General features: G+C 45.8%; 2 protein-coding genes across 3 annotated transcripts in view; one reads left to right on the top strand and one right to left on the bottom strand.

Moving 5' to 3' along the window:
* Positions 1 to 240: 240 nt before the first annotated feature.
* Positions 241 to 17937, top strand: part of CMSS1 (cms1 ribosomal small subunit homolog) — a 171709-nt gene continuing 154012 nt past the window's right edge. The window contains exons 1-2 of the mRNA XM_078878211.1: positions 241 to 361; positions 401 to 480. Coding sequence (XP_078734337.1) covers positions 420 to 480 — 61 coding nt within the window. The 5' untranslated portion in view covers positions 241 to 361; positions 401 to 419. The remainder of the gene's footprint in view (positions 362 to 400; positions 481 to 17937) is intronic.
* The window catches only part of LOC144948611 (filamin-A-interacting protein 1-like), a 132289-nt gene continuing 118959 nt past the window's right edge, over positions 4608 to 17937 (bottom strand). For both annotated transcript variants that reach the window (XM_078878209.1, XM_078878210.1), the window contains 2 exons: positions 8602 to 8847; positions 4608 to 6566 (listed from right to left, as the gene is read on the bottom strand). In XM_078878209.1, coding sequence (XP_078734335.1) covers positions 8647 to 8847 — 201 coding nt within the window. In that variant the 3' untranslated portion in view covers positions 4608 to 6566; positions 8602 to 8646. The remainder of the gene's footprint in view (positions 6567 to 8601; positions 8848 to 17937) is intronic.

A 17937-nucleotide genomic window follows, 5' to 3' on the forward strand; every position in this document is an offset into this window, starting at 1 on the left:
CGCCCGAAACGTCGTCATTTAATTGTATTTATTTTCTACCTACGTGACTTTACCGAAAGAACCAAAGGGTATATATGGATCCCTGCAGTCACGAAAACTTCAAATCAAGATTAGATTGTTGTTATTCACTTCGTGGCTTATGCGAGCTGGGAAATGCGCTGCGTTTTTCCCTCCCGCCTCTCACCCCCCCATCACCATCACCACCACCACGACGACTTCGTGCCACTCTCTTTTCGCGGCCGCCCGCCGCAACATCCACACGGGGGCTCCCACCACCCACACATCACCACCAGCACACACCACCAGCCTCACACATCACCACCCACATTACCACCAGCACACATCACCACCACACACACACCACCAGCCACACACACATCACCACCAGCAACACACACATCACCACCAGCAACTCCTTCATGGCTGACGACCTGGGACAAGACTGGTGGCTGCAGGAGAGCGTCGCGGAGCAGCGGTCAGGTAAGGACAGCCGCCTCGCGAGCTTGACACGTGGTCACCCCCCACGCTGCCCCCACGTGTTCCCTCGCCCCCCCCCCCACGCTGCCCCCCCCCCCCACGCTGCCCCCCCCCCCACGCTGCCCCCCCCCCCACGCTGCCCCCCCCCACGCTGCCCCCCCCCCACGCTGCCCCCCCCCCCCACGCTGCCCCCCCCCCCACGCTGCCCCCCCCCCCACGCTGCCCCCCCCCCCCACGCTGCCCCCTCGCTCCTCGAGGTGCAGTTGAGGCAGCGTCCTCCTCCTCCTCCCCCCACGTGTATGGCGCGCCCCACACACCACCACGGCTCGTGGTCGTCTTCGTGCTCAATGTCCACCACCTCTGCCAGGGTGGAGCTGAGAGCGAGCGGCGTGAATCTAAAAGTCGTCGACGGCCACGCGATTGTTCCTTGGGAGGAGGAGGACGCACGTGGTACAGTGCGCTGTACTGTACACGCGCCGCACGTGTTCACGGCGAGGAGTGGGGGGTGGGGAGGTAAAATCGGTAATTTGAGTTTCCTCTTTCCGATGGCTTCTCGAGTTCTTTGTTTATTTTTGTGCTTCGGGGTCGAGTGCGGAACGTCCACGGTCCCTCTCACGCCATCATCATCATCCTCATCATCATCGTCTCGTCTCCCTCTCTCCACGTCGGTTGTGAATGTTCGTGGTGAACTTGCAAGTCGTTGTTTTATCCACGCGTGGCCGCCGGGTGGCGATGCGAGACCTCTGATCGAGCGAACTGCTACAACAATCGATATCAATCGATGTCAAAGACAGAGATCCCCGCCTATGTTTGGTACATGACAAGACAAAGATCCCCCGTGTAGCCTTCACAGACTGATGGGGCAAGTGCTGTTAGCGAGCAGCACCACACGAGGGGGTGGGGGGCCAGCACCACGCCCGACCGCCTTTGTCTCCCCGGTGGTGATGTTTACACACCGCACCAGGTACTCATTTGAGGCCGAGTCGACCTAGGGAAGGCCCGGGACCGGTTCAGACAATCGTCAATGGTGTTGGCCGTCAACAACAAGGACATTCAATTGAATTTGATAACGTTGAAGTGTTATGCAGAACTAATTATTACCGGCCAAGATTAGTTAGAGAATCAATTTAAATTGAGAAGAATTCAAATCATTTCATTCGCTGTGATGGCTATAGACTCAGCGCAGCCTGGAAGCGTATTATTAAGTAAAACACAACAGATTGCAATTCCTTACAGGTGAGTCACATGCTAAGTGGATGATTACTGATCTATTACATAATTGCATTCACCTCTGCCTCTAATCTCGCATCCTGATGGGGTTCAACAACGAAGACGTCATCCTGCACTCTTTACGACTGGGAGCAGGTGGATGGCTTCTCTATTCTAGCAAATCGCCTGAAGATGCTGGATGTAATGTTCAGCGAAACGTCGTACTCAAATTGTAAATGTTGTGGATCCACTCTTCAACACACCGGTGGGCTAAAGTAGTGAACTATTTGTCTTTTGTCAACGTGACACATTTTTTACTGATTGCCCGTGTCGGGTGGTGGAGGGTTGCAACACATAAATAACGCGATCTAACCCAAAAACCTTTATGATGAATAATACTGGTCGCGATAGCCTACGTGTTAAACTGCTGGTAATGAGTTCATCAGCAATTTCATCATCATGAGGGGTGGTTGTGGGTACTGGTTCATTGGTAGTTCCTTACACGGACACCATGTTGCCATCCTCACCTTTCAAATGATTAACTCCTGAGATGACCGAAGAGATGGAGGCCCAGACAGATGTAGCGAGATGAGAGATATACGGACGAGAGATAGAGCTGTAACATGTGATGAGAAGAGACATTTTGAACAGAAATATTGTGAAATTAGATGAGAGAGCTGCATACAAGGTAGACAGCAGATATATTAATGAGTGTATAATATGAATTCGATGTCTATATTTATTAGGATCTGAATTCAGGCTGATATTTGGTGCTTCTCTATTTCTTTCCATCAATCCAGGTCCTCTTGAGCAGCTTGGGCCCTATGTTTTTGCTTAGCTTGCTTATGCCTGGCACCACGGATTGTTAGAATCAGCCTTTTAGTCCTCAGCGTCACCTATATTAGCATCTGCAGCAATGTCATCATCGGCTGTTTCATCAACAATATTCGCATCACCGTTGAATTTTCAGCAACCATATATCATCACAGTACATCCGCCTTTGCGTCATCATCAGCTATATGATCAGCAATTTTAAATGCTCTTTATCACTAGGTTTTTATTTTATCTACTAAATAATAATTGACCATTTCATCATTAAAACATCAGCAGCAGCCATTCAATTGTCATCTTTATAATTTCCAGTTCTAAATAATCAGCCATTCACCCTCACCATCAGCCATATTATCAGCCATTATCTATGATTTGTATGACTGCGTTTTTATTTCATCATCAGCCATGTCATCATCATGATCATAGATATTGTCCGTGCCCTTTTTAACTGGGTTTTCATTGCATAAGATATGCTGGATAAAGAGAGACTTTCTCTTGCCATTGCCACCCCTCAGTCATATAATGCTCCAATCCATCTCACTTCTGTACATGAACAGTGGCCAAGGTTGGAGTACACTCATCACATCTGGGGTGGAGTTTCACGCTGCCACTGGAGTGCGTCATAGAATCCAACATAATAGCAGTTTGGTTGAGTGATGATCCATTGCTCAGTTATTCATTCCAGTCACTCTCTTACAATCATTCCGTCCATCCTTGTCACAATTGCTGTCATGAATGTTACACCTTCATACCCAAGCCAATGTCAACGACTCATTCAAGTAGATTGACTTTTAAATCACATCCCCATTCTGTGTTCAAGCTCAATATTTGCAGGACACATCATTTGTCATCTTTCCTTTTCAGTTTTCAGTTTTATTTATTTGGTATAGCTCTGTGAGCCATTCGGCTCTTGAATCGGGTGCACTGCTCCACCTTGGAACTGCCTCCTTTGACGCGTTTTGCCAGGCTCCTGTTACCTTGCTCAACTCCAGTAATATATTCCTACGTGTAAAAGTTAAATGAGGTATTAGTTGCTGCCTTATTTGCATTATTTGACTTTGTGCTTGTGCTCAGTGGGTGCAGTTAAAAATAACAAGTAAATAACTACAATATAAGTGGAACAAAACTAACATACTTTCTGTATTTTTCGTGACCAGAACTCAATCTCATTGCTCCACTATCCAACAGTGGGTTTTCATGGCTGATAACGAGTGGGGTGATTTATCTTCAAACTGAACAGCAGTACACGGGAAAAAAAAACTTGTATTTACCAGTAAAGACATTCAAACAATAATAATAATTTATGATAATAGGGTTTTCACTTTGCTGGCAATTAAACAGGTGTTAAGATGTTAAAACACCAAACTGAAACTTTTGCAAGGAATCATGTCTGCATTAACCACAGATACTTGTGGTGAAAATACAAACAAAATCTATGTTCTGACAGTATATGCATTGTCTTTGAAACTGATTGGTCCACACCAGAGACAGCTTTCTTTTGAGCCTAGTCTCAAATGGTGTTAGATCAGAGGACGCCAAAAGGTGAACAGCACAAAGACAATGCCACTATCAGGACATTTATAGCTTTGGGTGAGCAGCTACAATATGGGACTAGTATTAGCAATATTTGCTACCACAGCAAAACTCCAATTAACCTGGGTAAACTAATGAATATGGTGAAAATGTTCTTGTCCATGCTGATATGATGGACAGATTACCTGCGAACAAATCATCTTGAATGCGTCCTTTATCATCAGGTATCGGAAGATAAGCAGGGGTTGAGCCTGGCTCGTGCTTAGATGGGTGACTGCCATGGGTGATGTTGTGGACGGCAGACGGTGATGCAGCATTATCCATGTTGTTGTACTTCTGTGCCCCCACATCTATGCTTACTTACCTTCACCCACGAGCTATGACCAGCATGACCTTGCAGCATGGCCGTATCACATCCATAACCCACACAACATGGTGAGGAGGCTGTCATCCAGCAGCGGATTGACAAGGGGTTGGACATGTACGTAATGCAACACCAGCAGCATGCATCTAAAAGCGTCGACTGTCGCGTACAAAGATAACGCAGTACACTTAAAACAGAAAAATGGGGAAAAACTTTATTGCACCGTAAGTGATGAGCAATGTGTACATGTTGGTCTTGTAGGATTACAACGTTTAACCAAATGGATATTGCGCGGTAACGGTTTTAACATCGCTAAATTATTGTCTGCGTGAAAAGCAAATAGATTCGAGTGTTGTTGAGAGGGCAGGAAAAAAATAATCGTTCTGTTCCCCTTCTTGCCTTTCTAGCAGTAGGGATTCCCTTCCTCACTTGCATGGGCCGTAGTGGCTGTTCTGCCTCCCGTAAAAGCCTGTTCATCACCCCTGTGACACACCAGTAGGTGATCAGTGATAGACATATCAGTACAGACACAGTGCTCCCATCGCTAGACGATCCGCTAACCCCTGCCGCCGAGCAACTGCGTTACAGGTGTGCACGGCCGCACTTGGCTACACCCTCCGATGCTTGAATATTTACACCATAAATTAATCCAGGAGCCTCCCCCCACAGATGCAGAGACGGCGTAGTTCTCTGATGTGTTTTCTGGTTGTGCCGGTATATTTTTCGACACGATGTCCGACGATTCACTCCACGTGTTAGGAGCTTCTGAATTCAGTTCCGGACATGGAGTGAAACGTTGGACGTCACATCGAACAGCTCCGCGGTACAACCCCAAAAACAAGTAAGAGAACTACACAGCACAACCGCGAAAAAAACCAACGCAGTACAGAGAGGACATCCTTTACATACAGAGGGATTGACAATTCGTGTTTTAAAAGCTTAAAAAAAATGTCAATGCATAGCACCATTAGAAGGTAAGGCAGCCAATGCATGTGTGTGCATATAGCAATCAGGTGCTGTATTTACGGTATATAACTTATCAATTCTACAAAAGGGGGGGGGGGCATCTGTAATTTCAGCAGTGCATTGTCCCTGAATATTTTGGCTGTGACAGCATTCTGGGAATTGGCACCGGGAGCTCTTCTCAGTACAAATCACATGGTGGCAGATACTCTACTCAATTTTAGAGCCTCTGAGCCAACGTGCCAAGAGACCAGTCAGTTTCTCAGGAAATAAGTGAATTTTACAGCGGGAAGGAATGAAAATGACTCCGTTTTCCTGTTGCTCTGACAATGCGGTCCACCGTGTACGGATGCGTTTGACGGGTTAAGAATTGATTTTAAAACGCGTACATTTCAGTGGTAGAAGTGTAACCGTCGTGGGGAAAGTTTTGGGAGTTTATTTATTTACAAGAACACTTGACAATCCCCATCGGCAGCAGAATACCTGCAATGTGTAAAGGAAGTTTTATTTTTGTTGATAAAATTCAAACAAGCAAAACACAGTGCTCAATGCAGGGCTTGCAAATAGTGATCTGATTATGTTTTTGTTGTTATTACAATTGTCTGGTCTTTTATTTTCGGAATACTGTGTAACGCAAATTCGGCACAGGACATAAAATACACGTTTTTGTTCAATGAACACAGCACAGCAAATTCAGTGTGTACATAAAGCTCCCTGCACTTTTACAAAAAAAATGAAACTTTTTGCTGCAGCCAAGATAAAACAAACCTAGTTGTTGCTTGGTACAATATTATAACACATTGTTCCAAAGGAGAGAAAAAAAATGATGAAGAATGAAAAACAACAGTACTTCCAATGTCACGCTGCATTAGGATCTGCAGGCTTTGGTGCGACGTTATTTGATTGAGTTAGCCAGGTCTGGCCGTAAGCCACACGAGAAGGAAATGTTGTAACATAATTACGGACCGCCGTCTCCTGGGCCACACATTCACGATTTTTTTTTATTTTACATGAAAAATAATAATGATAAAAAAAAGAAAACAGCAGGATTTGGTCACTCCATCCGCCCACCGCAGCCCCAGCAGCTGTTCTGACGGCCGTCTGGAGAGCGCTGCGTGCGAACGTTACTCCAGTGGTGTTTGATTTTCCTCTTGCCGTTTTCACCATAGGCACCCCCGCTGTCTTCAAACTATCGGCAGAGAAAATAGAGGAAATATTTGTAAACGCACACAAGCCGTTGTCATTTATAACGTTTTGAACCTCTCCTAATTGGGGAGGTGGGGTGGGAGGGTGCTCTTGTGTGCGTGGTGTCGATGGCCTTGTGCAGGGCTTAATTGCTCGCGGAATATTTTACAGGGGGAAGGGAAGGGACGTGGCGAGGGAGGGCAGATGAATATTTTCTTGAGCTCAGCCCGAGTTGGCTCCAACTGGAACCCTGGAATTGTGTTTTCGAAGAATTCCGTAACGATGGCGGTGATGTACAAGCACATGTAACAAAAAGTCGGGCACATTTGTACATTTGTCAACAACACTGCCCTGAAGGGGGAAAACTATAGTGTACGAGGAGAAAAAAAAACGTGAGCTCTTGTTAACAACCTTCTTCTTCTTGGTTCTTTCGGTAAAGTCACGTAGAAGGGAAGTAATAAAATAATAAAAATAAAACATAATAAAATAAAATATATTATATTATTTTATAAAATAAAACATAATAAAATAAAATATATTATTTTATTTTATAAAATATATTATTTTATTTTATTATGTTTTATTTTTGTTATTTTATTACTTCCCTTCAACGTGACTTTACCGAAAGAACCAAGAAGATGAATCCCTGCAGTCACGAAAGCTTTAAATCGAAATTTAACCTGATGATGTTGGATGTAACCTCCAGCGAAATGTCATGTATAAAATCGTAAAAAATGTTGCTTGTTTTCAGCATTCCGATTTTGCTAATAAACCAAATCGATATGTATATTTGCCCACGTGTCAACCTGATTTGTGTGGGGGGGTTATACTTAGCAATTGGCATTTTACCTACATGGTCTAACCAAAAATAAGCCAATTGTGAATCATAGTATAACACATTACGTTTCTGGTAAATGTCCTTCATAGCAGAGAGATAAAGGCCAGAAAGATTGAGTTGGCAACAACTATTAATCACTCAACATTGATGAATGGTTTATTTTGTTTTTTTGTTACTAAAACGAATTCAGCCTTCTCCCACGATGACGTTCACGTGCCTAATCCCTTTGGCTCTGAGGAGCCAAGCAGGTTTTGGCCTGCCCCGTATTTGGATGGCGGGATCACCAGAGAAAAGCTTTATTGGTCCAGAATGAGATGCTGAAGTAATAGGCACTCTCTTGGTAATGGGTACTCTCTTCGCTTTGCCAATGCTCAATGAGCCAGATGTTACAACGAGATCTCGTCTGCTGGGAGGACATAAACGTTCCCAAGGTATCGTTTGAATGAGGATGGGTCTTGCAGTGTCCTGGCTTAAATCCCACTCTCACTCAACAAAATATCTGGCCATCACGCGTGTAATTTGTTACACTGATGCGCAAAAGCAGGTTGATTGTAAGCTGCACAAACCTCATTTGTTTTGTACATAGCAGTAAGCATGTTAGAATCAAACTAACGTCTGTAGTCAATAAATGGTTGATTGCTGAATTCCAAAAGAGAGCTCGTAGTTTATTATAAATTCCACGTGAGTTTTGAACTGTCTTTTTTTAAAGCACAGTACTATATATGATATAGTACTATGACACACAAGCGCACATCATTACCATACTTTATTATTAAACATCGCCATGAAATAAAAGTTTCTCCTCCATCTACTCTCAGCAGGCAGCTTGTGTATGTTCGTGCCAAGGCGTGGTCTGTTTTTTTTCCCAAGCAGAGTAGTTTTATTTTTCGATTTAAAGCTTTCGTGACTGCAGGGATTCATCTTCTTGGTTCTTTCGGTAAAGTCACGTAGAAGGGAAGTAATAAAATAATAAAAATAAAACAATAAAATTATTCTCACGACGTTTCGGCCACAACGCAAGCAGCCGTCCTCAGGTGAAGACCAGGTCTGTCGGGGAGACAGCGTCGTGAGAATTATTTTATTATGATTTATTTTTATTACTTTATTTACTTCCCTTCTACGTGACTTTACCAAAAGAACCAAGAAGACAGAGTAGTTTTAGTTTTTTTTTTGTCGGGGGGGGGGGGTGCTTTGTTTTTACCGTTATCCCCGCCTTCAGCAAGCGGCGTCGACGGTGGCCCCCTCGCTAGTTTTTGCCGGCGGAGCCGGCGAGGCCTCCGTAGACATTCGGCTTCTTGAGCTCGATGCGCACGGGCTGCCCGGCCTCCAGCCGCCCGCCCGCCGAGGACCCCGCCGGCACCGAGCCGGCCGCGATGCTCTTTCCCGCTCGGACGCTGCGCGGCACGGGGATGCGCGTGGAGACGCCGGGCCTATGCGCCTGAGAGTCCTGCGTGAGATGGGGGCGGAAGGGGCGGTTGGTGACGTTGCACTTAACACGTTTAAGGTACAAAGAGGAAAGAAAAAGTTGAAGGTGCAGCCCCACGACTGTTGCTGTCGCCACCCTGCGCCAACCAGCGCGGCGAGGTCGACTCGAATGAACCACGACCCGCGCGGCATGGGAATCTCATCATCCAGCAGGACGGGCTGTAAATATAACGGTGCATCCCTGTGATTGCATCCTCACCATCGCTGGAATAAGACCTTCCACTAGACGGTGCTCTGGAGGGTATTTGGCCTATTCTTCCACACAGGCCAGATATCTCGCAATTGGCGAGACATCTGTGTCACTTTAGATGCCTTTCATCGTAAGAAAAGTAATCATACACAGCCCCTTGTCAATCCGCTGCTGGGTGAAGGCCTTCCCAGACCGCGTTGAATTATGTGGCACCCATTCTAGGTGGGTTATAAGTACGAATATAATGTATGATATTTCTGAAATTACATGACACGCCCCACATCGGTAATTTGCCACTTTACTTAATGGAGTATTTTATATGTAAATTAGTATTTATGAGTATGCGTATTACAATTATGTTGCACACATGCTGAATATTTAATGTGCTGACCTATATGTAAAAAAAAACATGAAACTTTAACCGTGCCTTTGGGACCACGTTATAAACTACTGCATCTTATTTACACATCCCGGAATTTCTATATTTTAATGAATCCTAGAAGAGTGAGCGGGAAGTGAATTGCGCTATAAACCGTGTGACCTGAGTTTGATTGCCAGCCACGGCTCATGTCAGTGGCAAGTAATGTCTGAGCCAACCCTGGCCATCAACCCACATTGACCCCGTGTGGTGAAGTATAACCTACATGGCATCCAGCAGTAGATTTACAAGGGTGCTATGAATACTTATATTATGAAAGCTGTACCAAATTTACTGGGCACATCTGATTGCGTGTGCTAAATAGACCGATGCCAGAAGTCACAGAAAAGTTTATCTGAGCTACAGAACATAATTTTTTTCCAATTCTGGTAATGCATGCAACATGTAGCGTGCGCTCATAAAACATTATGCACTCTGTTTTTTTTTTACATAAAGATCTGCAACTAGTTAAAAATACCGTACTGGAGAATGTGAGATATCGATGTACCAGAATAGACTGCTGTGCTAGCTTTGTCTGGATATTCAGTAGAAATACCTCAGGCTCGGAGCCAAACTACAGCACTCTAACAAGACAACATTGATAAATAGTTGTGCGATGAAAAAACAACGAATAATACTGCCACAAAGAAGAAAAATTCTATCATACGTGACATTTTGGACAATGGCACTTCTTCACAGTGAAGAGATTTAGAGACGCCACAGAGATCGAGTTGAAGACAGTGTTGCACTCTATGGGGTTTTGATAGAAATTTAGTTTTCAGGATATTTGTTCAATTTGCATATGAACGTTGGAATATATTTTGTAACAACCCTTTCAAAGGTCAAAAATGTAGGAATGAACGCATTTGAATTCAGAGCAAAACTATGAAAACTTTGCTGACATTCCATTCCTGGGTACCCATAATGCAGTGCGGTATATTATTGTAGAAACACCTATTGTATACTTAGTGATACATTGCTAGGCTAAGCCATACCTTGCTGACTATTCAGCTAAGGTCACCGAGAGTAGGTTATTGCATGTTGTGGTCAATAGTATTTTTATACAGAATTTGGGGCACAGGAGTAAGAGAAGCAGACGTTTGTGGGAGGTATTTTTTGCGTGGACATTTCCAGAGCCTTAGAAATTTAAAGAAAACTACACGACTCAACTCTAACCAAGTCTTCATGAAGCACTGATGAATGGTGTTCTTTCACGACCGGGATTTGGGATCTGCCATCTATATTCCAAGAAAATGTGCATTTATGTAATATTCTGGTAATCTGAGCGCCCTCCCGTGACTTTCTTGCATGCTGTCCAGCCCAATGTGGTCTGGGCTATGCACAAATCCGCTGAAGTATTTCACGAAGTCACATTTTGAACACGGTGACGTATAAGAAAAAAAAATAAACTACACCCAGGTTACGTGGATTTTGTTAAATCTGCGAATCTGTATGAATCTGCAGTTGTACTCGTGTGTATGTTGAACTTCTTTCACACCATACGCAACCAACTGTGCTAATCGGAGGTGTGGGGGAAGGATAAGAATCGAAACATAAAAGCAGTTCTCAAGAAATGAGTTTTCAATCTAGATGTAAAAGTGCATAGCTCCAATGCCTTCCTCATATCAGAAGGGAGAGCGTTCCAGATGGCCGCAGAAGCGCATCTCAAAGCGCGCGATACGGTGACCATCTTTGTTCGACGGTTAGCCAGAAGCCGCTACGAGTATGAGCGGAGTTCGCTTGACGGTCTACGCTCCTCGACACAACAAGAGTGTGGCCAGTGCTGTTTTACTGTTCGTCATCACTGTTTTTTCACACGGGGAATGTTTATTTTTCAAATCACTTATATTCACTCATTGAGGAAGCGTTGCTGGTTTCAAAAATACAGGAAACGAAAACTGTGCTCGAATTTTTTTCCATCTCAAGTTTTGAGTTACATATGCAAAACTATCTTGCATATTTGTGGTCTTTGTCGCCGCGAGACTTATCTGATTATGATGTTGACGACTCTAACAGTTCAAAATGAGCTTTTCTTGGATTTATTCCCTACTTTAAATGTTTTACTTTCTCCGTGGGCTGCTCTCACAGCGGTGGAATGCAGCGTTAAACAGACACGTCGCTGGGTGGCCTGGAGGGAGTAACGCTTTTGCTCTTTGCGAACGCAGCTTCCAGCCTCTTGACAGCTGCCCCACACAGCATTGCAGCCGATGTCACGGACGAGTCCTGATCTCACAGCGGGGGTTGCCACCTGTCCTAGTTGTCCCAGAATCGTCCTCTTCCTGACATAGCTGTGTTGGGAAATCTGTAAATGTTCCCAGTGCATTTGGGAAATCTGTAAATGTTCCCAGTTTTTTTGTCGGTTGTGAGGTCGTACTCCCCCTCAAGACGACACATTTCCATGCAGTCCTCCCCTCTTTCGGTAAGTTGAGATATTCTCTCCCCCCCCCCCACGATATGTCCTGGTTATTTTGTACCCCATGGGCAGCAATCCAATCGCACAGCACTCTTTGGTATGAACAATCTACGTTGCATACAGATGTTTTGCGGGGGAGCACGTATGACGAGTCTTCTGTCATTCCCAAGTGGGGAGAGGGGGGGGGGCACTACTTGTGTTTGTGTACACAGTGCCTCCCAAACGTGCACTTTACATGCATCCTTCTGTCAGCTGATAAACACGACCGAAGGATGGAGAAGGGGTTGTTTTTTTTACGTTTTCCAACCCGGGTTGAAAGCGTTCATGCATGGGCTCTCTCCGTCCGTCTGTCTGTAACATGGGGACACGGTAGCTCTCGTGAAGATAATCCCGTTTAATTATAATTTTAGTTTTAATGTTGTGGTCCTATTAGGGACGTACCCTCTAGAAAACTGCCTTAAATTGACCACAGTGTTGCTCAAAAATTGCAGATTTAAACCAGTGCCAAAAGGACCATGCACATTAGTGCACAAATATGTTTACATATTTTTCCCTGACAGCTGCACATACTGCTAAAAATATACTTCTCAGAATGATAAACGCACACTGTTGGAAAGCGTTACAGAATCAATTCATAAGCTTGTTTTTTTGTTCTTTAAAAAAAACAACAGTTTTGTTACATTCAAAAACACAGCGGCGTAGAAGTTGTCTTGGTCCGCCGGACCGTCTCTCCGCGACTCGGAGCTGCACCCTGACCTGAAGTGTGGACGTAGGGAGTTGTTTTAATTTGTCCGCAGGAGAGGTGACCTCACTCACGGAGTGTGTGTCGGCTCGGCGGAAGGAGCCAAGAAGCCGTGCTAATGATGGGGCACAGAGCCAGAGGGGTTGATTACGGAACGGCTCATGTCGGGGCATCTCTTCTTAAGCCACTAATCGCAGGGAAAGGCCTCGCAGCACGGTGGAATTCGTTGTAAAAAAATAAAAATCACAACACAGCGAATATGGAATGTGATGTATAGTGCACGAATGACTGCATCTTGTTCGCTTGTAATTTATTTTCCGTCGGCTCCCTACACTTCCAGGGCATGATAAGACATGCCGCCAACGCCGGCTGCGAGTAATGCTCGCAGGCGCTTCGTGTCTTTGCGTGGCGAAGTCTGCTGCTGCTGCCGCCGCTGCCGCCTCTGCTTCCCGTTGAGAGGATTATGCTTTTGGAATGCCGCGCCACTCGCTCGCAGATCAACGAGCTTAGGCGCCGAAGACTGCGGATTTCACCGGTTACTTCGGAATTGCCAATAATTGGCGTTCCACCTTCTCGTTCTTGTGAATATAATTCCCTTCCCCCCCCCCCCCTTCTGTACTGTACCACTCTGGAACGCACTTAAGCCACGAAAATTGGCATTCATTTTTGTTTGTAAAGCCAAGTAAAGAGCTCTCAATGCAAAACAAGATCGTTTGTTTTGGAAACATCCATTTTAATGCATTATTCGTCATTATTTTGTGTTTGTGCATCAATCCGTGTTTTGGATTAAGCGCGAGCTTGACTGGCTAATTCATCAGCAAGGCTTTTTCTTTTTTGCTGAACGGGCAGAGCCGAGCTCCGGGATTCTCAGTTTCTGAGGCCTCGCTGCAGAGGAGGAGGAGAACGCACACGGATGTGTGAAGCCTCCCGGCTCTCTCGGCAGAATGCAACGGCCGCACAGGGGCGACAAGACGGTGGCCGCAACAGGGGGGAGGAGGGCCTTTAAACGTATGCCAATGTGACAGGGCCGCGATGATGTCACCGACTTGGCGAATCTGCCACACAGCACACACCCAGCCCAGTGCTGTGGTCCCACCTGAAATAACTTTGGTCAACGCGCCCGTGCCAGAGCGGTGTTGCTTGGCCACGCAAAAGTTCACCGGCCACAGCAAGACAATTGGACTGGGCCCAATGCATGATGGGTTTTCTTTCTCGCTGTATTGTTATTGGAAGCACTTGCACACGCAATTTTTGTGTGTTTACGCACAGCCGGCTGGATAATTGGTGCTCGATAACAGCACTTGTCTGAGTATTTCGTAGCTTTTGGAGTACGCAATCGTGGCCGTGGATTGCTGCCGTGGTGTAACGGTCACCACACCTGACTTGCGATCCGTGGGTCAGCGGTTCGGCACAATCGTTCCGGGACCGCAGTTGAAACAGCGGGGCGAGTTTCTTAAATCCTACCCTTGCCTCTGTCCACCCAGGTGCTGTAAATGTCTACGTGATAAGCCACTTCGTTGAGCTAACGGTTGTGGCCAGGTTGCTTCAGAAAAATAACTAATAGCCCAGTGGGTTTTATCTGGTAAAATAAAAAGTTGAGTTTTCGTTTATTTACGTATAGTGATTTGTTTACATTTCCTATACTTTGCACTCATATCGTGTTTTTGTATTGTGTTAACTTTCTAACCCACCCCTACCGGACATCTGTGACAAAGAGCTTCATAGCTCATCGTATTTCTTCAGGATAAATAAAGAAAGAATCCGAATGAATAAATATTCCGAGTGTAACTTAGTGCACCTCCCTTGGTCGATCGTAAGGTCCATAGGTAGTGGGTCCTCCCACCCCTTCCAAGCCATCTGACCAGTGTGGAAGAACAGACGAATGTTCTCTTTAGAGCCCTCACACCAACAGGGGCATGAGCAAGCAATTTCAAGGGTGTACCTTGGCCTTTGTATTCTAACCATTTGATTGCCACGTATTTGCAGCAGTTTCAGACCAGAGGTTGCTTTTGGACGGACACTCCGCAAAGTGCATCTAAACCCCAGCAATTCGTAAACCAAAAAAAATCTGCAACAGCAAGTAAAGCTCACTCATTGCATTCATACAAAGTCAGTTGAACTGTTTTCGTTGCTTACTTGGTTATATTTTGGTAAGCTTAACACAAGCATCACGTTTACCGCACAAAAGAAGAGCATAATCTATTCTCTGGACTTCCCATCTCTTTACTGTGAAGAAGGGTCATTTCAAAAATGCATCTTCTGGCTATAGTGCAGTTCCACTAATGAATGTGTAGAGTTTTGATTGTTTGCATCACTGCCCCTTGCAGTGTCAGAATGTTTGTGTTTTATTTACAACAAAAATACCTCTAGGCCACAACATCACCGTGTTTAAGTCCATGACTCCGCCGCATTTGATATAACATTTGTCCATGCCTGTGCTTGCGCGTGCTTACATGCAGCACAAAACATGGCTGGGTAGCTTTTCCACACAGAAAGCAAATCCCCCCCCCCATCAAGGAATGCGAGTTGGCGTTGCGTCCCCCCAGAACGTGTAGTCTCCGGGCAAAGATATCTTTAAAGACAATTACATTTTATGAAATTCCGCGTCGGCGCACATGCTGGAAGAGCAACAAAAAAAAACACTCGGACGGATTCTACGAGCGCTTACGGAGGAATTTTCAGCCTCTGGAGCATTCGGCATTCCATTCGTGGTGTGCAAAATAGGTTAGGCCATGTGATCAGCTGTGCATACATTGCATTTAATGGAGGCGCATTTCACCAATGTTTTGCGTGCAAGCTTAAGCCAAGCCTACATGCTAAAGTGGTTCAACGAATTTATTTGACTTATAATTGTTTTATTTCTGAATTCCCTATGGCTAGGCAAAAAAAAAGTGTCCCTTCTAAATGTTCTACGTCCGTTTGTAAGTTGGGCGTAACGATAACGATTGGCAGCCCTTGGTTAATCCACTGCTGGATGAAGGCCTCTGTGACATGCCGTGTTATGTCACGGACGTCTTTTGACCATACTTCACTGCTCCGGTCAATGTGGTTGGGTGAAGATGTGGCCAGGAATTGAATATCGTGGTTTGGCTATCGGCATGCAAACCGAGTTCATTTTTCGCAGCGCTCAAATTATTTCTGCACCGTTATACCACTGAGCTGGGGATAATTGTGATTAACGTGGATAAATGCATCACGTAAAAAAGCAATTGTATTTCATCCTCCTGAAGTAACTGTTTTCATATTGGGAGTGGCGCACTCGCCGTGCCTTACATTTATTTCATGAACAATGGATATTAGTTAAAGAAAATGCGTGTGAAGTAAAATAAAAAATCCACTTAATAAAATTGCACTTTGTTATATATAATTTTTACAATGATGGGAGGGAGGGAGGGGATAGCGTTTTTCGCGGTTGTGCTGCGTACCTCTCCGATGGGTTTTCGGGTCGTACCGTGCCGTAGTTCGGCAACGATGTCCGACGTTTTTGCCCTCCTGCTGCTGGGAGCTTCCTCCAGGAGTGAATTCCTCCCAAGTGCCTCCTGAAGAAGCTCCCAGCGCGCGGGAGCGAAACGTCAGACGACGTTGCCAAACGACGCGCGTCAACGACCAGCGAACGCACGGAAGACGTGCGTGGAGCAGGGCTTGGTTTGGGGAGCTCTGGGCTCTCCAAGGTACCACCGTCGCCACGGTAGAGGTATCAGAGTCGCCCCCTGCGCGACCGCAATAAACACGGACGTCCAGGGCCACGTGTGCCACGGAAAGCGCCCCACCATCACCAACTGCAAGATCTCATCCACTTCCCAGCCCCCCGCCCCCCCACGATACGCACCCCTCTGTCTCCCTGTTGGCAGTGGTGGTAGCACTTTGCGTAAGCGAGCTAAGCAAGGGCTTTAGAGTCCCAAGCAGGTCACGGGGCCCCCGGATTCATCGTAAAAGTAAATGTGCACAAAAACAACCTCGGATGCATATCGACAAAAAACGCTCGTAATGCTGATCCTATGAAAATAAAGTCACTTGTACTTAGTGGGGTTTTTATTTTATTTAATAATTTAAAAGTAAGATTGGACTTGGGCAGGAAACGTTGCTCGAAAGGGGTGGTGGACGATGGTCGGGAATAATAACGGAGTGGCAGCTGAGGAACGGAACGCGTCTGAAAAAATACATCCAGTGAGGAGAGTGAACGATGAAATCTACTTTGTGCGCAGAATTACATTACAGGCTTGTAAGAGGAGACGAGGACTTGGGTTGGCGTTCATCCAGCTGTGGATTGACTACGGCTGATGATGATGTGCTGTAATTAAGTTAAGCACTTTGCCCATCATGCAATGTTCATGTAGTTACGTGCTTGCCACACAAACGCTTAATCTCTGCCCCCAGCGGAGTGGCACTACCACCGTCTGTCAGCATGAGTTCTGTATTCATCCTCCTCCTCTCCACGTCGTCGCATTAATTCCGAAACGAACCCGCGTGGGGCCGACTCCACAAACGAACGCAGCCACCACGTCCCTCCGCTCCTACCGTGCCGCCCTACTGATGGTGGGGAGCCGGGATGGGGGCACCGCAGCTTTGCGCCCGCCGCTCTCTGTTATTATAAGGCATAGCTGTGTCCCCCGAGGCTTTGCGAGCCCGAAGTGATGTTGCTTCTATCACGCGGCGGTCGTGTTTACGCGATAGCAACGCCGGGGATATTCCACACGTTTATCAAAGATGACATTCTCGAATTCCTCGGAGTTCTTTGCTGCGGGGCCAGACCGCGGCTATATTTTAAAGTCCGGGCAGCGCACGAGAATATGCAATTAAATCACGCGGTTGAATAACAAAATCCTGCTAATGGTCTGCGAGTGGGTAGAGCGGTGGCGCAGTGGTTAGCGCACCGCACTATGGCGACTTAGGTTTGACTCCCGTTAACAGCTGATATCGGCGTTGAGTGATAACTGAACCAGGTGTGCACCCCGTCCCATACCTATACCAATCCGCAGTAACAAACATAGCAGACTACGGTTACAAATGTCCACGACTGACACGCCGAGGAGAGGCCTTCATCCAGCATGGATCGACAACGGTCTGCACTTTTATTATAATTATTTACTCAAGGTACGGTTTTAAAATAGTACCGCCAAAAAAAACCAAGAAAATTACGTCAAAAAATAACAGGCAAAGCAAATGAGACACGCGAGGCACAAGCGAGGCACAAGCCAATCCAATAAGTAAAGCTCTTCAGTCAAATTAATCCGATATAATCACAGGCGGTGGGCTAAAACATCTGTTCATGCATAGAGCAGCTGGCGT

The sequence above is a fragment of the Lampetra fluviatilis genome, chromosome 50 (assembly GCF_964198595.1).
Source record: "Lampetra fluviatilis chromosome 50, kcLamFluv1.1, whole genome shotgun sequence".
NCBI lineage: Eukaryota > Metazoa > Chordata > Hyperoartia > Petromyzontiformes > Petromyzontidae > Lampetra > Lampetra fluviatilis.